This window comes from Camponotus vicinus, unplaced genomic scaffold (genome assembly GCF_025532165.1).
Source record: "Camponotus vicinus isolate PSW18456_S1 unplaced genomic scaffold, iyCamVici1.0 SCAF_8, whole genome shotgun sequence".
NCBI lineage: Eukaryota > Metazoa > Arthropoda > Insecta > Hymenoptera > Formicidae > Camponotus > Camponotus vicinus.
This window is the reverse complement of record NW_028141980.1, coordinates 11,344,622-11,372,590: the sequence shown is the minus strand read 5'-3', so window position 1 is coordinate 11,372,590 and position 27,969 is coordinate 11,344,622. Positions and strand designations below refer to the sequence as shown.

General features: G+C 31.3%; 2 protein-coding genes across 24 annotated transcripts in view; one reads left to right on the top strand and one right to left on the bottom strand.

Annotated features, from left to right (window-relative positions):
* Positions 1-249: 249 nt before the first annotated feature.
* Nc73ef (oxoglutarate dehydrogenase Nc73EF) lies at positions 250-18,566 on the top strand. Of its 12 annotated transcripts, none has more exons than XR_014440155.1 (18): positions 250-392; positions 3,905-4,159; positions 4,243-4,452; positions 9,097-9,199; positions 9,872-9,934; positions 11,243-11,498; positions 11,739-11,973; positions 12,091-12,270; positions 12,562-12,742; positions 12,829-13,109; positions 13,183-13,411; positions 13,638-13,916; positions 14,005-14,183; positions 14,271-14,705; positions 14,822-14,976; positions 15,364-15,492; positions 15,937-17,646; positions 18,012-18,566. XR_014440155.1 is itself a non-coding variant. In XM_083106885.1 (17 exons), exons 2-17 carry the CDS (start codon positions 3,911-3,913, stop codon positions 16,034-16,036), a joined length of 3,264 nt encoding a protein of 1,087 aa, XP_082963011.1. In that variant the 5' UTR covers positions 250-392; positions 3,905-3,910; the 3' UTR covers positions 16,037-17,756. The 12 variants fall into 12 exon arrangements, 10 of the variants coding, with proteins under 10 accessions (XP_082963011.1, XP_082963014.1, XP_082963013.1 ...); XR_014440156.1 differs by lacking the exon at positions 18,012-18,566 and having other exon boundaries at positions 15,937-17,417; positions 17,533-17,756; XM_083106885.1 differs by lacking the exon at positions 18,012-18,566 and having other exon boundaries at positions 15,937-17,756.
* Positions 18,098-27,969, bottom strand: part of Zasp66 (PDZ_signaling and DUF4749 domain-containing protein Zasp66) — a 22,683-nt gene continuing 12,811 nt past the window's right edge. For 7 of the 12 annotated variants that reach the window (XM_083106901.1, XM_083106907.1, XM_083106908.1 and 4 more), the window contains 6 exons: positions 23,804-23,959; positions 23,587-23,637; positions 22,369-22,457; positions 19,960-20,098; positions 19,777-19,809; positions 18,098-18,668 (listed from right to left, as the gene is read on the bottom strand). In XM_083106901.1, the coding sequence (XP_082963027.1) occupies positions 18,576-18,668; positions 19,777-19,809; positions 19,960-20,098; positions 22,369-22,457; positions 23,587-23,637; positions 23,804-23,959 (561 nt within the window). In that variant the 3' untranslated portion in view covers positions 18,098-18,575. Of the gene's footprint in view, positions 18,669-18,937; positions 19,015-19,776; positions 19,810-19,959; positions 20,099-20,636; positions 21,602-22,368; positions 22,458-23,586; positions 23,638-23,803; positions 23,960-27,969 lie in introns of those variants that run through there. The other 5 variants (XM_083106898.1, XM_083106900.1, XM_083106906.1 and 2 more) reach the window with 5 other exon arrangements.

The window sequence follows — 27,969 nt, the reverse complement described above, 5'->3', positions numbered from 1 at the left end:
GTATATCACATAAACTTATTTCATTAATAACATTGTTTGACGTTTATAATATATATTTAAATGAAAAAGAAATCGCGCAGCTAAGAAAGTACATTAATTTATATCTAAATACGAGACTATTTTTGATCTATAAATTGTAGATTAGCACGGACACGAACCAACCGACTGTTTTATCATGGCACTGAAAAGTGAATGTGGCCATGTAGTTCCAGGCGACAAAATGAATGTACGCGCCGCTAGTGTACGACATAGGAAAAGCATTCCACGAAAAATGACAGCGTGGTCCCTCTCAGGCTTCTCTCTGATAAACGGCAATAGTTGGCATTGGCAGTAGGAGCGAGTTGCAAATGGTGGATAGTGTCAGTGTGTGATCGTCGTTGCTTAAACATCAGGTAAGCTCTTTCGTAACGAACTCGACATTGTCGGGATTTATCGCGATGCATCCTGTTAACTCCTCGTTAATGACACACCGCACGTGATAGTCGTCGATCAGCTGCTTCGTACGACATTTCGCGATCGCGCAAAATTATTACGCTCGATTACGTAAAATCGACCGTGCAAAACCAACAAACGACGAAAATAGCCAGCCGACTTCGCGATTTATCTCGGGCTCCCAGCACATTCTCTTATCTTAAAAGAAAAAGAAAACAAAACACGATAAGCTCCGGCATGCGTTAATTTGTGCGTGCGTGGGTGCGTCATGCGCGCTTCATGCCTCGTGATGAAATCGAACCCACCGTTACTTTCGAGAAATCGCCGAAAGATTTTCATAAATATATGGATCGTGACGTCAAGACGGTGTAAAAATTGGAAATTGTCACCGTCTCGTAAGTGTCATACCATTTCGTTAACGATTTACTGACGATTGATTAGCAAGACCATTCATTAGCAGTTTTCTCTGTCGGCAGATTCGAGCAGCATAATGTGCACGTGAGTCGAATAGCATTGCGTTTGACATGCAATTCGATTATACGATGCACATGCAAGTTCAATAATTTTAACTGTACTCTTTTCTGCAATACACTCTATTTCTAAAATTTCGCAATTTGTAATTTGCAATTAAGATCGTAATTAAGTCTCGATTTTTTTGCAATTTTCCCTATAATCTTTCCTTCCTGCGAAAACCGGATATACATGTGCAACGAGCACACCTCGCATATTTTTGTACTTTTAAAGCGTAGAAAAATGTGTGATAAAGAATGGACTTGGAATACACATGGATTTTCTTGCAATTTTTCCAAATATCTCAAGTATACATTTTATATATATATATATATATATATATATATATATATATATATATATATATATAGCTTTTTAATTAATGGAAAATGCAGCTAAAAATAGAAAGGTATGAAATTTTTTTTCCAGTCGCATTATAGAGAATTTTATGTGCATTGTATTTTACATTTTCTTATTTCAAGCGCGGAACAATATATCGTATACAGCTGACAGTAACGGATGTAGGATAATCGCGAATCGGTTGTGTAATCTACGCGATAGATAGTTCCGACGATATACATATTGTAGCCGCCTCGCCTACCTGTCACACACGTCCCGGCGTGTGACATTCAAGTCACAGCGCGACGCATTCCCGGCAGATATCTCGCTGCATTTCGCGGTATCTGACGTAGCAGTCGAGTCTTCTCCCACTCACCTCTGTACAATCTCGCCGGAGGTTTCCTACGAAAGAGACTGGGAAGTCCGCAATTTTACCTGCTTAGTGTCACACGTGCGTTAACGAGGCCGACCGGTCGAAGCGTTTCGGAAATCATTTTATTGCATGTATTAGTGAGATTGAAAGTATGTATTAACTCATTAATTTTATACACTTATATACTCTTCTCTGTACATTGGGTATTTTGAAATTTTAATGCTAATCAAGGTAAAATGTATTATTTCTTTTGCAATAGTGCAATCAAGGTTGTATGTTTTGTAACGATATGATTTTTTTGCAATCATTCTGGAAAAAGAGCAATGTAATCAAATGATTTTTATTATTAAGATTATTGTGCTTGATTTTGATACAAATGAAAGCATTAGAATTTTTAATAATTATAAAATTTGATTTTTCTTATTATTTTTCATAATATTGGAATTTTATAATTCAATCTCTAAGATATTATTTCATAATACATAGTATTAAGTATTCATTTTTTATAGATTTCGTCTGACAATGAGTCACTGTTTATCGATTTCATTACAATATTCAATAAAAATGATTAATATTTAAGAATTTGAAAGCTAGTAATAAATATGTCAGTGTCATAATTATCTTGATTGACGCTGTTATTGAAGTATTGTTATCAAGTTTTGACATGTTATTGTTTTGAATAGTCATAATGCCTATAAATATTTAGAGTAGCCATTTCATTTTCAGTCTGGATGTTTATTGACATAAAATATGGATAGTATAATTTTTCTCTAAAAATATACTGCTCTTTGCTGAGAGATTAGCGCAATATTTCAGAATTTTATCATCTTACAGACTATGAATTATACATGTTTCTGACAGATAGAATAACATCTGTCAGGGTTTATCAGGATTTTATTGGCTCACGATAATATGAAAATTTGGATCGCTTTATCTATTTATTACACTTTTTAGTCTTTGCACTTTTTTTATTGTGAGGAAACATTTTAGATAGTTAATTAGATTTTAGTAGCATTTGATGAATTACTAGGTATATTGATTACTGTGAAAATCTTTTAATGCAATGTATAATTTTATTTTTATTTGTATAAAAATATATACAGAATACATATTTAGATTCTTCGCAACTTTCTGTATCTGATGTTTATCGCATATTTTTTCTAGAACCATATTGCGCAATCTGATAACTCTGGCCAATTTTTAAAAATAGAACTATCTAACGTCCCAATATTTACGGTACGAGAATTAAAGCGTAGAAAGATATAAAAGATTTTGTGCCGGTATAAACAAATAAAAATCAATTATCATATAAGTCGATAATATAACCATATATATAACCATGTGTATATGTGTGACCTCTTCCCGATTAATTTTAGACGGCGATATTTTACTTATATGCAGGAAACGTACAATAATTATGCATTATTTTTATTTAATCGTAGTATTGGTCGATATAATTTTTTTCACATTTAATATTATTTTATAACATTATTTAATATTATTTTATAACATTATTTCATAATATTATTTTATGATGCAATTGTGACCTTTATATGTTAAAAACGAAGAATATATAATGAATTCTGTAAACAGCTATAAATTGACTGAGTCTTAATTTGACTTATACATAATTATATATTACATAAATACACATACATATAAATGTATTGTGTAACATATATATATAGATAAACACTAATTATTACTTACACAATTGCAAAATATCTTGTTCGTATCTCAGTAATTGATGGATATGACATGCACAAAGTCTAGAACTTCAGTGCTACAACAAAAACAATGATAAGGAAACAACATAATAAATAAAGTCAGATAAATTAGATTCTAATCGTGCTTGCAAGATTGGTTCAAGATATATCAAAATATTCTTATCTTAATATCTATACTCATCTTAAGCCTATACTCTTATTAATATCTCAAGCACAGATTATCTAAAACACTTCAAACGCTTAATCTAAGTACGCCCATACAGCACAGAACATTGCAATAATGTTACGGGAATATTACAGTGTTGTTGCAATATTGCAACAATATTGCTGCAATGTTCTATGCTGTATGAGCGACGATCTTCAACCAATATACAACTGTTTAATCACTTTTAAGGTATTTAAATAAAACGTAAAATATTGAACATATCTCATCTGTGACTATATTTATACGTTTTCATTAGTGTATCTGTATTTCTTCCTTATGTCAAGCGAATGGATTTTTATCATATTTTACACATTTCAGACGAAAATGTACAAGGCAAGGACGGTATTCAATAGGCTGGCCCCATTGGCGCCTCGTATATGCGGGCCCGAAAGATACGCTTCCTGGGTGGTCCGTAGTCATCCGTTAACCAGGACCAGCCAGGTGATCTTCACCGAGTCCGTGCGCAAGTATAACAGTCGCGCAGCAACAGAGCCCTTTCTAAATGGCAGTACGAGCTCCTACGTGGAGGAGATGTACAATGCGTGGCTGCAAGATCCGCATAGCGTGCATATAGTGAGTAAATCCGAATATATTGCTGTACAGATTTTTATGTGAGACTTTCCTTAAATTTATTTTATCTTTCTCTCTATTCCTAGTCATGGGATTCCTTCTTTCGAAACAGCACCGCTGGAGCTGCGCCAGGACTAGCGTATCAGGCACCACCATCCCTTGCTCCAAATTACAATCAAGTACCGCTTGGAGCTTTGTTGCCCTTGGGTGGTGGAACACAGCTCAGTCAAGCGTCCGTCAACGAAAAGATTATTGACGATCATCTAGCGGTACAAGCTATTATCCGTTCTTATCAGGTATGATGCCGAAATTTTTTACTTTACTTCCAATAACTAAATTCAATATGTTCTTGCAAACAAAATATCTTATATGACACCCTACTTATCCTGTGTACTTCCATGATAAATGTATCAATAAGATCATAATTTTTAATTATTGCTTTTTATTACTTTGTTTGCAAGAGATGTGACACTTTATTCAACCATTTATAATTCACCACATAACTCACTTATAACAAAGTGATTTATAAATTAAATAAAATAAATTAAATATATAAAGAAATATTTGTTTTCTTTACTTATGATAATACTTTAATTATATGGAGATTATAACAATATACTCTGGATTTTTAATATATTTTCTGCTCTTGTTTCCATTTAAAAATAATCACACTTTTTTGGTTTTTAATGTTTAATTCTTAACAAATTTAATACATTAAAAGGAAGCATGAAAGTCTGCTTCTAAGTCGTTAATATATATATGATACAGAAGTTATAAGGTGCCTTCCGTTTCACGCATAAAACGCATAAGCTGCAGAGAAAATTATTCCGTTTCATTTAATGCGCGCATTGATGGCGCATAGAATTTCCTAGAATCCCCCCACTTCCAGCGCATCAACAACGCATCAGCTACTACAGGTTGGACCCGAAGAAGTTAATGCGAGCATGCGCAGAGAGTTAACAACCTCGTGTATATACACATGTGATACATGTGTGTGTCATTTACTTCGATAGCAGCCATACTGTTTCACATTAAACGCATCAAAAGTCATTCCGTTTCCAAGACTATATTTGCGCATTAATAGAAACGGAACGATATTAATGCGCGCATCACACTGATTGCGAACTATGCGCTCAATGCGTGAAACGGAAGACACCCTTATAAATTTAGGCTTATGGCAGAGAACGAGATGTTAGCGCTTGTCTGTTGTGGTCATGGACGTAAAGTAAGACAGAGAAAAACGTATACGTAAGTAGCATATATATTTTTCTCTGCCTTATTTTACGTCTATGACTACGACAGACGTAAGCACTAACATCTCGTTCTCTGCCATCAGCCTAAGTCTTTCTTACTGCTTTAAACGAAAACTGTAATATATTGTTATTATATTAGTTTTTATAATTTGTACATTACAAAAATGACTATGGCATGCATTAATACATCAATTTGTATGCATGTGAAATCCACTGAACAAAATCTCTCGGTGTTTGTGTCTTAGTTACATTTATATGGATTAGAATAATTGATATAAAAGCAATCTACATAGACTTTATACAAATCCAAGTGAATATTAACATGAACCTGAGACATGAGGTATTGTGTATTACAATTGATGCTTATTATTAAGAGCTGTCATATATGTTTCTAAATTTTCGAATATTTATGTTTGTCTCATGTGTTGCATCAATGATCATATGATAAATAAGAATATATTGCATAATAACTTCATTTTATGTAGTTGTTCATTGCACTGAATCTCAAGCATGTTTTGCATCTCTAAATTTTTCTTAATAAGAATGAGATCTTTGAAGTTATCTTGACTTATCACTTTTTTCTGAATGGAGATTAAAGATTTTTATTGAGGAAGAAGCAGCAGTACGCTTTTTTTAATCGGTTAATTAAAATCATAATTATTTGATAAGAGTTATACTACAATAATTGCAATTTCTTTTATCATATCTTTTACATGAAAATATAAAGAGCTAGCATCCTTTCCTGCAACTATTGTTGCAATACATATAATTCCTTGGTGTATATGTGTGTGTGTGTGCGCGCGCGTGTGTAAATATATGTACGATACGTGTATATACATATATATTGTATACACATATCATTATATTTATGTACATATATATCTGTTAATTCTCCGCTGTCTAGCCGCTATATTGCTTCTTTTTTCTCTCATTGTAATTATGTAGTATGTAGTGCAGTAGCGAAAGTAGATACAATTATATAAATGTGAGGTATTTTCGGGATTATTCGACACGTATAGGCCCGAGGTCACTTAGTTGCCGATCTGGACCCACTGGGTATTATGCAAACAGACCTGATACACACGCATTATGCAGCTCGCAAGGGGTCACCAGAACAAGTGCTGCGTCAATACATGCTTGGTAAGGCTTTTTTTTAAAGCATTTTTCACGGGCTTTTCTTTTATGATATGTATATGTACATATATATGTAAAAGAAACACACGTTTATATTTATATACGCATATATATATATAAATATATATATACAGGGTGTCGCAGACCACCCGTATCAGCCGAATATCTCAAAAACTGAGCGCGGCAGACAAAAATATTTCAGACAAAAGTTGTAAGGTTTTAAGTAACGCATTACATGGCGATATCAGTATGACCTTGAAGAGTGTTGTCAAGGTCACCTTGAATTCTGTAAATGGAAACCCCCATTTTTTATTGCATATTCTTGTAGCTTACCTTGAGAGCTTTCCAAAATACTATAACAAAATATTTTTCTCTTAAGTACTTTTGGAGTTATGAGGCTTGAAATCATTTCTTAATTTTACATAAACCATAAAATATCTAGCAAGATATTCATTTTTCGATTATCTTACCTTAATACTTTTATGTACAAAATAATGAGAGGAATCGATTGGTGTAAAGAAAACACATAGTTGTTTTTGAGAAAAAATATGTAATTTGCAATTAAGAATTACATATTTTTTCTCAAAAACAACTATGTGTTTTCTTTACACCAATCGATTCCTCTCATTATTTTGTACATAAAAGTATTAAAGTAAGATAATCGAAAAATGAATATCTTGCTAGATATTTTATAGTTTATGTAAAATTAAGAAATGATTTCAAGCCTCATAACTCGAAAAGTACTTAAGAGAAAAATATTTTGTTATAGTGTTTTGTAAAGCTCTCGAGGTAAGCTACAAGAATATGCAATAAAAAATGAGGGTTTCCATTTACAGAATTCAAGGTGACCTTTACGTGATCTTAACAACACTCTTCAAGGTCATACTGATATCGCCATGTAATGCGTTACTTAAAACCTTACAACTTTTGTCTGAAATATTTTTGTCTGCCGCGCTCAGTTTTTGAGATATTCGGCTGATACGGGTGGTCTGCGACACCCTGTGTATATATACACACACACACACACACACACACGCACGCACACGCATATATGTATATATATGAATATAAACATGTTTTTTTCTTTTCATATGCTACAATGTTATATGAGAATAGCAGTGAATTATACTAAAAATATTTAGAATATTATGTTGCATATACGAATTATATATTATTCTTTGTGTTTTTTGTAATTTCATTTGTGGAGACATCTATTCTCAATTTTCACATTCAATGATATTATTTCATATAATCATTTTTACATATTAACACACTTTTTATTGTTATTTTGTTTTATTTTTGAAAAAGATTATTTCTACGTATGTTTTCAAAAATTTTTCACCTACATAAAATCTTTGTAATTCTATAAATAATTATAAAAATTATTTAAAATTTTATTTATTACATAGTGCAATTTTAGATACTTAACTTTAGTACAAGGGACGCATTTTAAATACCATTAAAGTAAAATGGACTAAATTAAACAATAGCAATTCAGTATATATATATATATATATATATATATATATATATATATATATATATATATATATATATATATATATATATATATATATATGAATAATATATTTCTAAATGTTTATTACATTTTCTAATATTAAGAATGCTCTGAAGACCACTTTTAATGAGACCATTTTTAATGAGATAACTGGGAATGAATTATATTAAAGTAAATATTAGATTATGTCAAAGGAAGATATAAAAATTCTACGATGCAATTATATATACACTGATACTGAAAATGTTTTAATTAGCATTACATCCATTTTGGAAGTCATAGAAACGATACATTCCATCTATTCATAATAATTGATAATTGAATCAGCTTTGTTCTCAATTTGAGGATTCGTGCATATGTAGGCGTGAAGCTATTAAATATATTACAGTTCAATTATGCATTTATTGCATTTATATCTAACAAAGTAAAAATTGTTAAATATGTACATTGCTCAGTATGCGAGTAAAATGTCAGAGGTAAGAATTAAGAAATTTCTGTCAATCTTGTGCATGTATAATTTGTATGTATTTTCATATGTGTATTGCTTTTAAACACTCTTGTACACCTGTATTGTTCAGTATGCCTGTGTCTTTTCAAAATTTATACTAACGTACTATTATATTATTTTTCTTTACGCGAATTATCTTAAATAAGGAGAGTTTTGAGCAGATACTTTCATTGTTGTTCCTTTATCTCATAACAAAATAATATTGCTAAGTATTAATAGGAAAGCTAAAAGGAGCAGATAACAAAATTCATAAAATGGAAATGGAATTAAAATATTTTATAATTTGATATCTTAATACACATATTGAATGTTAATTACTGTGACATGATGTTTTTATTAGAAAATACTATAGTAATTAGAAAGATGGTTTGTGTGCACTGAATATTCATGTACTGTTTTTGCTGTGGTGTATTTAAAAATATTATTCAAAGAAAATGGAACATCAAACACAGTAATTTATATCTTAATTAAATATATTAAATCCCACAATCAAAAGAGAACTATTTGGTTCGCATGAATGTGACAGATTCGTGGCCATCATATCGCTAAATTGGATCCACTCGGCATCAACAGCGCTGATCTTGATGATAGGCATCCTCAAGAATTACTCTATACCCATTATTCATTTGGTAAGCCTAAATGAACGTAAATAAAAAAGAGTAAAATGTAAAAAAAAATTGATTCACGAATGAAAACACATTTCTTGATGCATTCGAAGGCTACTAATCAATTTGACTAGCACAATAATTCAACACAATAACTCAATTAAAACTTTTTATTATATCTTTAAGCATATTTTCAATCATTAATTATCCTATTTATAGACTGCATAAAATTATAATTTAAATGTAAATAAAAGTGAAGTAAATAAGAGTTTTATTCTCCTTCAAGTAATTTATACACACAAAATGTTTATATAGCTTTATTCTATATTAATTCATTACATATTTATTTTATCGATTAGTTCTTTCGGTAGAATTCAATATTTCAGTATCTTATTATCATAGCACTTTTTTAAATAATTTTGCTTATTTTTTATTCTCACATCCTGCAAACATGACTATTATCTTAATTATATCAATATTAATATAGAGATACCAAAAGATAAAATGTGCAACACATTTAATTATTAACATAATTAGAATAATTCTTGATTCAGGTATAGTAGATCCAGATATAACTAATTTATTCCTCGATTCGTTTTGCTGAGCAAATGTAAGCTGAATGCAGAAAGTAAAGGAAAAAGTTATTTGACGATCAGTACTTGATACAATTGTTGAGTTTGAGTATAATGTCCACAGGAAAGAGACCACGTACTACTTACTCGCAGGAACTACAATACCAAGTAGCTGTTCTAATGCAAAGTATGTAACAATAGTTGCTCAAACCAAGGAAATTTCCTAAAGAAAAGCTTTCACTCGCGCTAGTATATTAATAGGTGGTGCTGGTTTATTTAATCTTTTCTCTGGGACTAAATAGAGTTTTCGACCTCTATAAAGATTGGATTCTTTTGTTACCTTATCTATATTATGTAAATATGTTTGCACCCAAGAGGTAGCTCTCAAACATTTTCTCTAGAGGAATTAGAGGAGGGACATGAAAATATTTCAATATTATAAATATTTTAATACAATACAATATTTGATGTTTTCTAGTTAAATATAATATAATAATATAAAAATTAGCTATAAAAACTAATTTTGTTCCTCTTTTACTTCCCAAAAATGTTTAATGTTGCCAAATTGAAGTGTTGCGTATATTATCTCTGACAATATTCTAACACATGTATCTTTTTCTTCTATTTTGTGTATCCTTCTCACTGCACTTTATATTATGTTCATTGTTTACGGTATATTTTATATTATGTCTTTCTCTGTTTTAATTTTCGGTGATTATTTAAATTATTGATGCTTTATTTCTAAGCTTACAACTTTTCGTTTTTAATAGAGGAATTTATTTTCTCTTCAAGTTTAGTATTTGTTTGCACTGTCACGCGTAATATGTTGTGATTTCAACACGATACACTTACATTATCTTTAAAAAATAATGCATGTTTATGTTAACAAATATTTTACATTGTGTGAATTCAGATTTGAATTGTTAAATAAAGGAATTACATATGTGCGACGTGTATTAAACTAACTTATTAATTAATTATTAAATTAACTTATTAATTATTAATAATAACTTATTAAATTGAAATTATATAATAAAATAAAAATAGAGTAAATATTAAGAAATAGAAATAATAAATATTAAATTGTCTCCAAAAAAGTAATTGTCAGTGAAAGTAAAATCTTGAAATATTTAAAAAACACATTTTCAGTATCAGTTTTAAACAAAACAAGTAGGGAAAAAGTACACTTAACACTCTTCAACAGTTTCCTACATACAATTACATACATACAATTATATTTTATATTTATTATAATTATATTTTATATTAAACGACCTATTTTATAGTAAAGTATGCATTATAAAATAAATGCTACAGAGTTATAAATATCGTTGAAACCGTTGTAGTCTGTTAAAATGTACATTTAAATGTGCATAAATATTTGAGCATAATATATTCATGTCAACTATAAAATTTGAATGTAACTTTCGATTGTGGATGTTGCGCTTCGGAGTACTTGTAAAATGTGTTTTTCATTTTCATATGCTTGAAACAGAGGAGTCAGACATGGATCGCGTTTTTAAATTGCCGTCGACTACATTTATCGGCGGCAAGGAAAAATCATTGCCGCTACGCGAGATCCTAAAGCGGCTCGAGGCCGCTTACTGCGGTCACATCGGCGTCGAGTTCATGTTCATTAATTCCTTGGAACAATGCAACTGGATCAGGCAAAAGATGGAGACACCCGGAGTCATGGAAGTGACAAACGATGAGAAAAGGCTCATTTTAGCAAGATTGACGCGCGCAACCGGGTAATAACAGCGATGTTAATTAATCGAATATCAATTCCAAATATGCCAATTCTAAAGTTACAAATTTTTGGTTTTGTGTTTTTCATTATCTGTTTTATCTTTTCACGCAATATCATGTAATTCATCTATTTTATAAAAAACATTTCTCAAGATATATTGTAAGATTCAGATTTTTCATTTTTCATTTTGCTAATTATATAAAAAGAGTATCTAGTAAGCGTTTCATAATTTAAATCGCAGATTCGAAGCGTTCTTGGCACGCAAATGGTCCTCGGAGAAGAGATTCGGTCTGGAGGGTTGTGAAATTTTGATTCCAGCTATGAAACAAGTGATCGACAAATCCACGGAATTGGGAGTCGAATCGATTGTCATGGGTATGCCTCATCGTGGTCGTCTTAATGTTCTCGCTAATGTTTGTCGCAAGCCGTTAAGCCAAATATTTACGCAATTTGCTGCTCTCGAAGCCGCCGATGATGTAAGCATTAAAATGAGCGATATTTCTTAGCAGTGTAATAGTGAAATGTATGTTTCGTTAGAGCATTCTTATTTTGCGAATCTTTGAGATTCTTAATAATAGTGAAATGATTATTAGGGTTCCGGTGATGTAAAATATCACTTGGGTACATACATCGAGCGTCTGAATCGCGTGACGAATAAGAACATTCGTCTTGCTGTGGTTGCGAATCCATCGCACTTGGAGGCTGTTGATCCAGTAGTTCAAGGTAAAACGCGCGCCGAACAATTCTACCGTGGTGATGGCGAAGGCAAAAAAGTAAGTATTATTACATAAATCAAGTTTTCTACATATAACACGAATTTTTATAAAATTAAATTGTTATATAATTAAATATCAATAGCCGGATTTAAATTAAAAATAAATAAATAAATTTGTAATTTTATGAGATTTGAACCAATTGAATTATCATTAAAGTAAAAATCTGATTAAAATAAATAAAGCATTAATTGTATATCTAATGATATGACACAATTTGACAATTTTAATGAAAAATTCATTTTGGCGATTATTATATTATTTTATAATAATATTTCATGTATGTTCCAGGTTATGTCTATTCTTCTTCACGGAGATGCAGCTTTCTGCGGTCAGGGCATTGTTTTCGAGACAATGCATCTATCTGATCTGCCTGATTACACCACTCACGGTACTATCCATATTGTCGTGAATAACCAAATTGGATTCACCACGGACCCAAGGCATTCGCGATCATCGCCGTATTGTACTGGTTGGTATTCACGAAGCTTTAGTTTTATTTTTTAATGACATCACAAATTAGCATAAACAAACTTAAATGTGTTTTTATGTTATCAGATGTAGCCCGAGTGGTGAACGCGCCCATCTTCCATGTAAATTCTGATGATCCGGAGGCCGTGATGCATGTATGCAAAGTAGCGGCAGAATGGAGGGCCACCTTCCACAAGGATGTTGTGATCGACTTGGTCTCCTACAGGCGTAACGGTCACAACGAAATCGACGAACCAATGTTCACACAGCCTCTGATGTACCGCAAGATCAGAAACACTCCGCCAGCCCTCGATAAATACGCCAATACGCTCATCGCCGATGGTGTTGTTTCTCCCGAAGAAGTTAAGGTACGAAGATCATATGCGCAAGATATATTTTATATGATTGCTCTTATACTAAAAATTTCTATTTCTATTATAGGATGTCAAAGATAAATATGAAAAGATTTGTGAAGAAGCGTATAACAATGCGAAACAAGAAACACATATCAAATACAAGGATTGGTTGGACTCGCCATGGTCCGGTTTCTTCGAAGGAAAAGACCCATTGAAGGTATCGCCCACTGGTATCAAAGAAGACACACTCGTACACATTGGCAAAAAATTCTCGTCGCCGCCGCCGAATGCCGCTGAGTTTGTTATTCACAAAGGTAAGCAAAGCGATGTTAGAAAATACAAAAATACAAAAATGAGATAACAAGAGATATTGGAAGAAAATTATTAGAGATAAATTATAACTAAAAGATTAAAATGATATAAATACAGAAATATGTGTAATTAATGTATGTTAAAAATGTGTAGCTAAAAAAGTGTAAAAATTGTATTTAAATATATAATCAAGAAAATATATTAATTTAATTTTAATACTTTTTACAGGTATCGAGCGTATTTTGAAGGCTCGCATGGAAATGATCGAAGCTAGAACTGTCGATTGGGCTCTCGGCGAAGCTATGGCTTTCGGATCTCTTCTTAAAGAAGGTATTCACGTCCGTTTGTCAGGCCAGGATGTGGAGAGAGGCACATTCTCACATAGGCATAATGTGCTACATCATCAAACTGTCGATAAGGCAACTTACAGACCACTTTGCTATCTGTATCCCGATCAAGCACCTTACACAGTGTGTAACAGCTCCTTATCCGAATTCGGCGTTCTTGGTAAAATCGTAAACTTTTATTTGACGCAATTATTATTGCTATATATATATTTTCTACTCATATTAAAATAACTTTATTATAATCATAGGATTCGAATTGGGTTATTCTATGACAAATCCTAACGCATTGGTATGTTGGGAAGCTCAATTCGGAGATTTCAATAATACGGCGCAATGTATAATTGATCAGTTCATCAGCAGTGGTCAAGCCAAATGGGTTAGACAATCCGGTTTAGTCATGTTGCAACCTCACGGTCTCGAAGGAATGGTAAATATACGAATTCAAATTTATGAATAAACTTGAATTGTTTTCATAGTTTGTCAATTTTAAATTCGCTTTTCATCTTTCTATTAGGGTCCTGAACACTCCAGTGCTCGTCTGGAGCGTTTCCTTCAGATGTCCGCCGATGATCCGGATTATTTCCCGCCGGAAAGCGAAGAGTTCGCCGTGCGTCAGTTGCATGACAGCAACTGGATCGTTGCCAATTGCAGCACGCCAGCCAACTACTTCCACATCCTGAGACGGCAGATTGCACTGCCGTTTAGGAAACCGTTGATCTTAATGACGCCAAAGTCGCTTCTTCGTCATCCAGAAGCCAAATCTAACTTTGACTTGATGTTAGAAGACACGCAATTCCTCAGAGTGATACCGGAAGAGGGTACGGCAGCTCAGAATCCCAATGGCGTTAAGAAACTGTTATTCTGCTCTGGAAAAGTTTATTACGATCTGAAGAAAGCTCGTACTGAACGGCAATTGGATGACAAGATCGCGATCGCCAGAGTAGAACAGGTCAATCATTATTTTTGAAATAAATTTAAAAAAAAATCAAATATTTCTTCTTTATAATCATAATTATAAAAATCACAATATTCTGATATTTTAACCAATTCATATTGATTTTATAGATTTCGCCCTTCCCATACGATCTCGTCAAGAAGGAAGCTGCAAAGTATCCCAATGCAGAACTGTTATGGTCTCAGGAAGAGCATAAGAATCAAGGCGCGTGGACTTACGTGCAGCCGAGATTCCACACAGCACTTAATGGCACCCGAAGCGTAATGTAAGTACTGAAATAACAAAATCGATGTAATAAAATTCCAACTGTAAAATGTAAAAGGATGTATGTATGTGTGTGAATGCACTTATATGTTTACTACGTGTTACACTATGTTACGTTTTTTTCTTTTTTTTTTCCTTTTTTTGTATCTTGTTCACACGGCCCATGTTTTTTTATTTTATCGTGACAATGCAAAGTATATTATAATAAAACGTATCAAAGTTTTATATTAAAAAATTCAGTTTATTTTATTATATGTATTCGAAGTATCATGCATATGTGTTTTTCTTTATTACAATAAATTGTCACAAAATTGGGCAGGCTTTTGCTTTTTTTCGTTTCTATCTATTTCACTATAATAAAATAAAGAATCTGGGCCGTGTGTTGCAGTGGTGCGTCAGAAACGAGTGAAAGTGATCGAGGATGGTTAGCTGATTTGTTTTCAACTAAACCAACAAAACCCACAATTGTGTCAGAGCAGTCAACGGAACCTACTGAATCAAAGCAGAGAATAGTGAGGTAATGAAATGGGCAATATGATGAAACATTATGATTGTTTTCATATATATTAAAAATTATGGTTGTGAATTAGTTTCCATGTGCCTTGGTAGATGTAAACTATTTATAAAATTATTTTATTCTATGTCTCAAAAATATTACATTTACATTAAAAATATATAACTAAAATAATTAACTGTTAATTATAATACAATTTTGTGTAATTAATTGTGATAATATTTAATTAAGTTGCTTTAAAGATCAGAAACAATTCTTTCATCAGTAGGAATCGTTGACTTAATATTATTATTTTAATATTATTCTTAATAGTTATATAAATCGCTTTTTAAAAGCATATCCATAAATATTACACAATACATAAAATCAATACTTAGCACTATACATAAAAATTAGCATTGTATATGATATAACAACAACATTGTATTGAAAATATTAATGTTTTAGCTATGCTGGACGTCCTACAGCGTCGTCACCCGCAACTGGCAGCAAAATGCAACATCTCAAGGAACTCAAACAATTAGTTGACGACTCCCTCAATTTTTAATGATCCTTTTTAGTGCTACATGTAGAAAACTATAGATTTATTTATTTTTCTCATATCTTAATGTATCTGTTACACAATATCTTTGTGTCCTGCTCGTCATATAACAAACAACAGAGATTACACTATACTCGTTTAAAAAATTTCTTTGTAATGGCGTCTCTTATATTTAAGTTTGCATATGTGCACGAATGTGTCGCGTTCGTTCGTTCAAAATGCAATTTGCTTTTTGTTGCATCGACTTGCATAACACATGGACAGTATAAACTTAATTAAGTATGATAGTCTTCAGTTACTACTGTTCAATTTAATTGATTGTTAGTTTACATTAGAGATTTTTCAGTTATTTATACTATTGATTTGCAATGAGCAATTCATCTGTATATGCATTTCTTTCTCTTATTTATGTTTGTATTAAAGTTTGTACATTTTTTGTAATAGATAACTCGATTATGTATGCAAGTTTGAATGATATGCTTGATGCGCGCGATTGAAATCAATAGAATTTTTATGTATCTTACAATTAGTCAATATTATATATATATATATATATATATATATATATATATATATATATATATATATCTGTAAAAATGTTTCTCAGAGAAACACTTGCTAGTCGATTGATCTATACTTTATGTGAACGTGAAACATTCGTGCGCTAATCATCCTCTATATTTCATTTCATTTGTATTTTATTTTGAATTAATCTCTTATGAAATCGATAAGATATTATAACAGGAAAAGTATTATTAATTTATATAATGTTACGCAGTGCGTTACATTTTCACATATAGCAATTAGCTTGACACTTTGGAGAGGAAACTGTCCATGGTAAAAGGTTAGAAGAAGATACATGGCAATTTTTTTTTCTTTTGGTAATTTGTGCCATGAGATGGTTGCCAATTACTTTAATTTTTTATGCTTACTGTATTCTTATAAAAAGTTAAATAATTGGCGGTTTTGAAGCGCGTTTTCGACGCAGATGTATGACGTAGCACTGTTTCTGGAATTTTATATCCTGCAGCTTCGGTTATATTAACGCAACATTAAATTGAAAAGTACTTCAATTTTTAATGTTTTAAGCTTAAAAAAAAGTGTCACAATCGAAGCCCTAGTGCTACCCCATGGACAGTATCAACAAATACTTCAGTTCAGTTAAGGGTATTGAAAGTAGAAGACAAATTAGTAATACTTAATAGCACCTAGAAATTAATTTTAATGTTAATAATTTAACCGGGGCATCCGTAGCTCGTATGGTCCGCTGTGCGAAGATGCCGTGCATACACGGTATTTATATTCTTCTATCTGTACTATTTAAAGATGAGACACAAAGAAATTTTGAGAAGTATCGCTACACATTGATTGGAAGGAAGTATTGTATGTGCGTAATATTTGCTTTATTTATATGCGCGAGCTGATAAATCAATTTTATTTTATTTGATGCATATAAAACGATAGCTATATATCTCATGATTTAGCACGATATTGTTGTTTAGACCCAATGAAAAAACTGCAGTATCTACAATTCTACTTGTTCCTACTCGTATCGTGTGCGTTTACTAACAAGAATACACATGGCTGAATATTAAACAGAAACAAATTTCCTTCAAGTAAGTATCTGACACTTTAAAATTTGATTTAAAAAATCAAATCCAAAATCCGTTGATATTATTCCCGATATTGTAGCATCTTATTGCTGATTAAATTAAATTGTCTCACATATTGCGTATATCTGCGTATATTCCTCCTTTCGTAATACTTACAATCTGTGCGTACATACATAATAAAATTCGTTGAGAAATAATTAGAAGAAAATATATAATTGTTCTCTTATTGCATACTTTCTTTGTGACAGAAGATTGATAAATGTTAAATATGATATATTTCTAATTTATTTAAATTCTGCCATTCAGAGTTAGGCAATAATTATAATATTTAATTATATACGAAATTAATTAGAAGTTTTTGAAATTAGAAGAATTTGAAGAAATCTCTTTCCTGACTCCAACTTAAGTTTCAACAAAAATCTCGAGAGAAGAAGGTGAAATGAGACAAGACATATTCTGTGAAAATTAATTTTTCATTGTGCATAACGTTAAAAGTATAATACAGTGTGTAAATAGATCGTCAAAAAATAGATACATCGAGATGCGGAGAAAAGAATAAGCTATCTTAGTGCAAGCTAGCAAAAAGATATTAATCTTGAGTAAAATATAGATGGCAAGCTTCGTGTATTAACGATGCATTTTAAATTAACTATCATTACTACGCTTAAAAATAATTTTATCCAGTAAGCAATGAATGTCGAGTGCAATTTATCAATTAACGCTCCTAGACTTTTACGTATATGCACTTAAGCTTGCTTTTCTGAAAAATATAATCCAATTGCTAGATCTTAGTTAAAGCGATCTTAGTTAAAAGAGATTCTATTCGACATTCGTTCTCATGTGTAATTCGTTTATTGCGTAGTACAATAAATAAAGTGTGGATTTATTTAACATAAATAAATGGTAGTACATTTATAGCGTCAGTTCGGCTTTTAATAATCGGTTTGTCCCAGCACACTGTACATGATCCTCTTGAAGCTATTACTTTGATGAATCTTCTCGCCCTCGTCGTCGAGCACGTTTAACTGAAAATTGAGTTATTCAGAGTCGCTCTACATTTCCAAATTAAGTATACGTTATATAAATAAGCTAACAATAAATTGTTTAATGTATGCTATGGACAAGATTTTTATCTCGTGAGAAAAAGCATGCACGATTATAGCAACTTAACGTGTCTTATAAGAAGGAAAACGAAACACCCGATAATATAGCATAGTGAAACAGCGTATCTGCCCTATGAATTAATTTCTCTATGCGGAAGCATTTTAACAAAAGTAATAAAAAACGCACGTACAAGTTTCTGCAAAAATTTTAATAGTCGTTGGTGAAATCCTTAACAAAAGGAAGAGGGAAGGGACGTCTATATCCACCCTTAACGAAACAGAGGCCGAAAATTAGTTAAATCTTCGATCGTGACGATTATATGACAGATCCACATAACAATTAAAGTTAATTATGTATAATGATAATGTATATTAATACGAAATAATCGTGACCTTATAAATGAGAACGATTTGATATGGGATCTTTCTTTCCGTAAGTTTAAAGAAGATGAGTATCGGATCTATCATAATCTTCCGATGGTGAAATGTAGCGGCCGATTATTAGTGGGAGATGATTTGGCACGATGCTTCGGTAGACGAAAAAGAAAGAAGCACAAGAGAAGTAGCACCTCGTGCCAAGTCACTTATATAATCCAGTGCCGTTTTATCGTCCGGTTGTGTTCTCATAACGTTATAGGATATACAGGATCGACAGTGATCAATAAATTTTTCCGGTAAATAAATAATAATAATGATAAACGCGTGAATAATTAAAAATTGTATGATTAAGCAATTTTTTTAAAACACGAGACAAGTTTTTTAAAACAATATTTTCAATGACATTTTATAATATGCGTTTTATGAGATAAATAATAATAATACAATAGAGAGTCAAAGAGAGAGAATCTTAATTCAGCTCTGAGAGCATAGTTTATGCAGCATTTCATAAACATTCTTGCATAGAATCCATGCGATGACATGCGAATGAGAAATGCGTTTTTAAAATGCATATTTTAGCCTGATAAATTTTCTCTAAAATTGTATTTTAAATGAATCATAAATCATAATATGAAAAAAAACAAATACTCACGTATGCAGGACTTTTCGGTGGAGTCTGGTATACCTGCACAACAAATATCGTTTAACGTAATTCTTATGCTTTACAATATATTAAAATATATTTAATATCGTAAAAATAAGAATTTATAAAATAAGACGTTGTCGAAAAGAATATTTGAAAATGTACAAAGAAAAGAAAAGAAAAAGAATGTACCTTGTTCGATTTTTGCGGCGTGAAGACGCCAGTGCGAACCGGTTGTCTGACTTCCTGCACATGGTCCCCGAGTTCCTCCTCCTGCAGAGCCTTGTACGCCTCGCTCTTACTCGGATCATACTTCATCGGCTTCTTCTGGCTGCACGTATCGCATGTGTACACAGGGACGATTTTTAATTTTGCTTTCGTTTTTTCTCTCATTCGTGTAACTGTTATCTTTCTCTCTATCTGGATCGGTTAGCAGCGGCCGGAGTTACGATTTGCCAATTGCTATTATACATTTTTGCTTTAATTTGTTCGAGAGCGACTTTCAGACACGTCCTCCAGTCGAGTTTAATCGAGAGAAAGCGGTAATTCCTCATCGTGCAAATTCTATGTGCATATCCGATCAGGAAGAACGCATTCGTCGGACCTTTTGAAAATTATGCTTCTCGTAAAAAAAAAATAGAAAAATTAAAAAAGAAAGAAATCTTATTGTCAAGGTCCAAATAAAAAAAAATCGCAGATTTCTGAAAATCTTATTTTGACTTGATATAAACTCTATTAAATATTAATACTAATATTAAATTAGAAAATAATATATTGAAAAGGAAACATGGTATAAAGATTTTCTTACTATTTTAATTTTCAATATTAAATCTTCTGCGGCACCAATATAAATAAATATTGTTTAAAAAGCTGTTTAAAAAATATATTTTTAAAAGCGTAATTTTCGAAAGTCGTCTCGAGCTATTCGTGCACAGTATCTACGATGCAAGCATATGAACACTCATCGAAGTTAGTAGATATTCTTGTTTTTTATAACTATTATATTGATTACTGATTATTTACTACTCTACCGCATGCAAGAGTTTATTCACTATCGCTAAAAATAAGCTTTTTGCGCGGATTCGCGAAAGCAGCGCGAAATTTCGTCTAAATAATGTGCCTACGATTTTCACTATGCAATATAAACGGCAAATTTTAAATAACAATTGCATATTCGTTTCAAGGAATTGGAACTCAGTGGCCACGTTCATTATGTCGTGATTGAATCGGCAATAAAATTAATTATATTTATCCATATAATCATGAAATATTATCTATAAAAAATATTGTATTTGTGTATCATTTGAAATAAATGATCAAATAATGTAATTTGAAAACGAACAGTATTATAAGATATCGAACCATGAATGTAATGAATCTAGGACAAAAATGAAATCTAGAATATTTTTCTTACAATTTTCTACTTTAATTATTTCCCAAATTAATAATCAATTTCTTTTATTAAAATATTTTATAATAAATTTCTTCAACAATTTAGAAATAATTTATTTAATGATATATATACATATATATATATATATATATATATATATATATATATATATATATATATATATATAATTTAATATACTTTGGTAAAACAAAGGAACGTGCCCAATGAATTACGTGAAAATTGGAAAACTCTGCCGTCGTAGATCTGACGTGTGAGAAGCATCGGAAAATGTCTCGAACGTTTCTCGACAATTTTTAATTTGGCTTATTGAATTGCGGCCAGACGTTCTTCGAGGAAGCGGCCTTGGCCTGCTCCTTCAAGATTTTCGCTTGCTCCTGTATTTCCTGTTTCTGTTTCAGGAAGGAAAAGTCTATGAAAATGCTGGAAAACAAACAAACCGCTACGTAAGTAATCAATCATCAGGAGAATCCGAAAACCGTATAGGAAAAAGAAAGGAGTCAGAATGTCCTTTCTCTTTTAAGCGATGGAAGACCGACGACCGCGCAATCTCGAACGAAGTGAGTCCGATTTAATTCTCCAATTAATAATTTTTTCCGAATTAGCCTTCGTAAAAATATCAAAAAGATAATCTTTTTTTCGTTCGCATTTCGTAAATCTCTAAAATCTGAGAACATTATATCTGGAAATGATTAAAGTTTCGTAAGCACTTATATTTAATTACATGACTATATAAAAAATTAATGAATAGAAATTGATAAAATTCATTGAAAAATGCATCTATATATATAAAAATTATATATTCTTTTATTTTTAATTTTCAATCAATCAAATCAATCTCTGGTTTTGAAAATTTTTCGAAAATAAATTCATATCAACTTCTTTAAATTCACCTATCTTTTATGACACCATGTAAATCATGTGAATTGATATTTGTTAATTTCAATTAAAAGATGAGAAATCGTAATTTTCGTAATTTTTATTATGACAACAATCTATGAAAGTGTGCGAGCGGCATTCAGCGGAAAAGCCAATCTTTTATTAATTGTATTACCCTGTGATTGCTGCAAGCTTTACGGCGTATTAGCGATTCGTTAAATATGTATATATATATTTAATACGGTTTAAGTAGTTAAAAAAATGCTAGTTAGGAGAACGTAGTGGGCAATCATAAATAATAATCTACTTACGGTACGACAGACGCTTGGCACTTGATGGTATCCGCGATGTTTTGTTCCGAATAAAGCCCGATCGGCGAATTGAATTGCTTATGGACAATCTAAAAGAGCGAAATTTGGCATTTATAATAGTTGTATGATTTTCTATATTATCATATCGCAAAACTCAAAAAAATATTCCTGTAGCCTTCAAAAGATGAAAACGATAAAACATTATTATTTGGTAAGTAGAAGCATAAATAAGATTTATTTCAATCTTCTTTTTTTCAACATTTTTAACATTTCAACATTTATTTTTAAAACTAAATTTTAAACTAAAATTTAAAAAATTGTACATGTATTATAGTACATAAACATTTTGAAACTTTTGTGCAATATAAGCGTGTATTAAGAGTATAATAACATATAAGAGTATTAATAACGTATTATTATGCAAAGTGTTCACTAAAAGTGTATTATTAGTATAATCTGTCCTCCAGTCGTGTCACTTGTGGCAATATTATATTATGACGATATAGCGCTGCAAAAAATAACTTTAGTATGTTGGCACTGGACATAATAAATATTTAGCTAATGCCAAGTTTCCGTTATATGTCGGAAATATCCAGGTTTTATTCCATTATTTAATTTATTATTATTGTTATAAAATAATATGTCATAATATAATTAATCAGCACTTTGTTCATGTACTTTTAAAGAGATTCTATTGAAATTATATTTTTAAACCACATTAGAGAATAATAGTTAATAATCAAAATAATCAAAATATAAATATTATTCAAGATGTAAGTTTATTTTAAAATAATTAAATTTATAATTTAAAACTTTTTTTACAGATTACATTAATTTAAATTCAGTTTAATTTAATTATTGAAATAAATTTGATTAAGTTATTTTAGTGATTTAATAGTAAATGTGGGAGGTAATACAAACTATATCGATCCGCAATAGAATCAATATACCAATATTATATTAGATTATAGAATTATAGATGACAGAACTCAGGATATTCTGTATTAATTAATCCTGTAATAATCGCATTAATATCGTATATATCATTATTATTAGTCATTAGTTATAACAGAAAATCGTAACAACAGGATTCTTGTAAGACGAAATTTCCGCAAACTCAAGTTTCTTGCGGATATATCGGATATCCAAAGAGCGTAAGCGTCGTTTCTCAAAGCGGAAGCGGCTTACGAAAGGAAGCAAAACGAAAGCGATCCAAACCTTTGGAACTTCATTTGGTCCCATGACACGCTGAAGTACCGTTTCCGCCACCTGCTCAGACGACGTTTAATGAGAAATACAATTTAAAAGAACCGATTATATACACGACCGATCTCGATTCGACAAAAACGCATTTCTAAAAAATGAACTTATTTCTGATTACATTGCTGAAATCGAAGGATGTAACGGAGGATGACTTTTTACAATGAAGCATTACCTTTTGCTTCATAGCGACTTCAGGGTGAGCCGGCTCGTAATGATGGGGCGCCGCCCTGATCATCGGATTCGGATGATGTCGCAGGTAACATTCACCGAGAGGAGCATCCTTCTTCACCTTCGCACCTGGCAAGACCAAAGGAGTCGTGCGGTAGGGCTAAAAAACAGATGATAATTGCAATTTTAGTTCAGTATTTCATTATTTTATTGCATTATTAATACATAATATTTCTCTTTCATCTATATTTTATCAATTAACATTACGGAAATATATCGGTAACTGTGAGTAATGGGATAGTTAATGACATAAATTATAAGATAATATTCTGTCGAAGCGATGCCAATTAGCTAACGAGATCTAAAATTAACCGCAATAGAGGCCATGGCAATTAAGATGGCTCGTTATAATCTCTGACGCTTCTTATGTCGCCATAATTCCAAGCAACGACGAGAATAAATCGATGATATCGCATCTTAAATTAATTGATCCCGTTTCGTAACATTAACGAGGCAAGGTATGACTTAATGAATTATGAGTTACAGCAAAGGAATGTTGCAATTTTATATTTTTAAGATAGATATTTTAGAATAACTAATAATCAAAATAATACCATCGATTATTTTGGAAACTTTTATAATAGATTAAAATTTTCTTTGCAAAAATATTCTTTTTTTTATTAAGTTTTTTCATCACACAATAATAATGTATTTGACTATAACAATAACACTGTGTTATTCCGTTTTCATAATGCGAATAATTCCCAGCCAGCCGATAATAAACTGATCGATATTTCTGGCGCGACTGGTCGTGAACCGGAAGTGATATCATCCGACGATGATCGATCGCTTCTAAAGAAGCAAAAATTCCGTCCAACTGGCTCACAATGAGAAAATTACATAAAGCATTCTCGTATCACGAACTTGGCTTGGCAAGTTACGAATTATTACATCACAGCGTCGTTTTTGCGCGACATTATGAAATTATATGATTCTACATCGTGGATCGTCATGCGAATCTTGTCTGTTTACAAGTTTGAGTTGCCGAAAAACCCGTGAACAAACGCAAAATGGGATCTCGTAATCTTCCGTTGTTGCGCGAAATTTTTATGTTTTCGCGAAATCGCGAATTGCGACGAAAATTTGAAAAAATAAGGCATAGATGTTGCGACTTTTAGAAAGTTGTAAATAAAAAAATCTCGTGAAATCCGCTCACGAAAAACAAGTATTTTATTTCTTGTTCTGCAAAAATAGTCATTTTTAAAGGGCAGTTCAAAATTTATGAGCAATTTATTTGTGATGACGACGTATTGTTGGCTTCAAAATTATAACGCGTCAAGTTTACAAAACATAATGGAAAAATACTAAACCAATTCTCACACCATTAAATCTGACAATAAGTAATATAATATTATATTACTCAGATTTAATGGTATGAGAATTGCTTTAGTATTAATATAATATTAAAATTTGGTTGTACTCTTCTTCTATAAAGTTTAATTTTTGCGCTTCTAGCTCTATCTCGAAATCTGAAATCTTGAAAAAATATAATTATCGCATTATATTAGATAAGAGTGATAACTAAATAAGAAATTGAATTAATTGACAAATCGATTTCTATTAAATTAAATAAAAATATATTTCTAATTAAATATATAAATAAATGCAAAATGTTCACATAGTGTAAGGAGTTTGACCTCTTATGCCTTCGGCATTGGCAATGTGTATATTGCAGTGTGCATGCTGCAATATGCATGCTGCAATATGTACATATTTTACAATTTTAGAACCGCGGTCGCGGTCGTGGCAAGTTCGCGTGCGAACTTTTGCGTTTCACGTTCGTAGCGTGAAATCATACGATTACGATGATTCCATTATAAATGGGTCAGAAACGTCATTATGTTGGAGGGTGAGCTGTTAGTGACTCTCTCGAAATAGATGAAGGCCCTGGCCAGCAAAAATAACGCGCACACCCCGAATCGCGTTACACGAGAGAACTCTTTCTCTCTCTCTCTCTCTCTCTCTTTCACACACTTCCCTTCATATCCGCGACTTTTAACCAGGAAACGTTTCTCGGCCCGGAATAAACGAACGAGAAACGTCGTTCATTAAAGTGTCGACAAGGTCACTGAAAAGGGAGCGATAGATCTAGGGTCAAAGGGCATTTTACTTTCATTCTATCTCGATGACATACGATGCGATGCATTGTACTTTAAACTCCAAAAATACTAGTAAAAGTATTTAGAGTAGATCTTGAAAGGATTTATTCGATCAGAGAATATTAACCACGTATAAAAAATTTACATCTCGTCCCATAAAATTAAAAAATATAAAATTATCATATTTCCGTTCTTTTCCTTTTTTTAAATATAAAGAGGAGGAAGAATAAAATATTCCTTAAATTATCTTTTAAACGACTTTTTGACTAAAATTTCTTAATCAAACTGAATCTCTTTTTTAAAATGATAGAATAATCATTAATTGAGTTTAGATTGAGTTAGATTTGGTTGATTAGTTTATTTCGTTGGTCTTGACAAAATTTCTATTTATCTTAAAATTTTTTTTCTTTTTTTATAGAATTTTCTTAAGCGTCGCGCACGCTTGTGCTTCATTTTGTAAAAGATCTATATTCAGACGGAGCAAAACAGCTGTTTCGTAAAGTGTTTATTACTTGGCGGCGGCGTGAGGTGAAACTTGAACTCTTTGGAAACCGATTGGAGCAGGTTGGCAAGAGATGCACTAACAAACAGACGTTTCAGTTTCATTAACCGCAGACAAAAAAATTCTAATTAATTTATAAATATTAATAATATTTAAAAAATTCTAATTATATTATGGGACTCTTCAATGTAAACTCCTCGATTTATTCAATTTATAACACAAGGATTAAGTTTAAATTAAAATCATCAATTATGTCACTTTTTAATTAAAAAAATACATATTATCACATTACAAATAAACAAATTGATTGAAAAAATATATTTATAAATTAATTAAATATAATTTAATATTTAATTAATTTAGAAATAAAATTTATAAATTTAGTTTAATTAATATTTAATTAATTTATAAATATAAGGTATTTATAAATAAAATAAATATTTTATAGATATATATGTGTGTACTAGTTTCAATTTTAAATGTTTAATCTGTTTTCGGAAGAAATAAGAAAGTGATAAATCTTCCTATTGTAGTACAAAGTTTATTTCTCCTTCACTTTATTATTATTATATATTTTGCATAAATTGTATTGCTGCTTACTCATATATCCAAAAATAATTTCTCTCTAGAATGTCATTAAGTAAATAAAATTTTTATTTTAATCACTTGCTGATCAGTCGTTAATTGTTTTAAACGTCATATTCAGGACATCGTTCTTGTCTCCTAAGTGTCTTCTAGATTTTTTAAACAAAAGACGCATCGGAAAAACATAGGACGTGGGTGTGTCTTTGTAGATATGACGGCCTCTCATGTTTGCGAGTAACCCAGATCCCGTTCACGAAAATAGAACGCGATACCAATGAACGGCATCTGCGATGCTTACGTGCGTTTTACTGCATTACGCATTATTAATGTACGCATCAGCGTCCGCGCAATTTCTTTTCCTTCAATAACTTTAACTGATCGCGACGATACCATTGCTCTTTTTCAGTTATATTTCCAAGTACGATTAGATGAAATCAATTAAATTCTTCTCGGATGGCAAAATTAGTCTATGAACACAGCTTGCTTGTCATATATTATCACATAATGTTTGTCTATAGACTGTGTCAAGGTTTAATTCTTGCTGATGCAAAATCTAGATCGTCTCGTGATCTTATTATTCGATCCCGGTATTCGATACCGATGTGATGCCGGCGAAGTAGAGCTTGCGTCTTTATCGAGTTTTGATATTTTTAGGATGACACGGCGAGATATAAGCGATTTTTTATAGTTTTTATATTCTGTCGTGAGCAAACCCACGCATAAATACCATTCAGACGGAAAACAATGAATTTTGTAAGATCGATAAAATTGTTCCAGTAAACGCATGACTCACAAACAATAATTATTTGATTTGAATAAGAAGAAATTTTAAAAATTATCTGATGACAGAATCGATTTAATAAAATAAAAGTAAAAAAAGAGCAATTAATAATAGGAAAATTGTTTAAAACACTGTAATTATAC

Coding starts and splice junctions, on each gene's coding strand:
- Nc73ef (XM_083106885.1), top strand. CDS start 3,911: ATGTACAAGGCAAGGACGGTATTCAATAGGCTGGCCCCATTGGCGCCT. Junction 11,499..11,738: donor AGATTGACGCGCGCAACCGG/GTAATAACAGCG, acceptor TTTAAATCGCAG/ATTCGAAGCGTTCTTGGCAC. Junction 11,974..12,090: donor CTCTCGAAGCCGCCGATGAT/GTAAGCATTAAA, acceptor AATGATTATTAG/GGTTCCGGTGATGTAAAATA.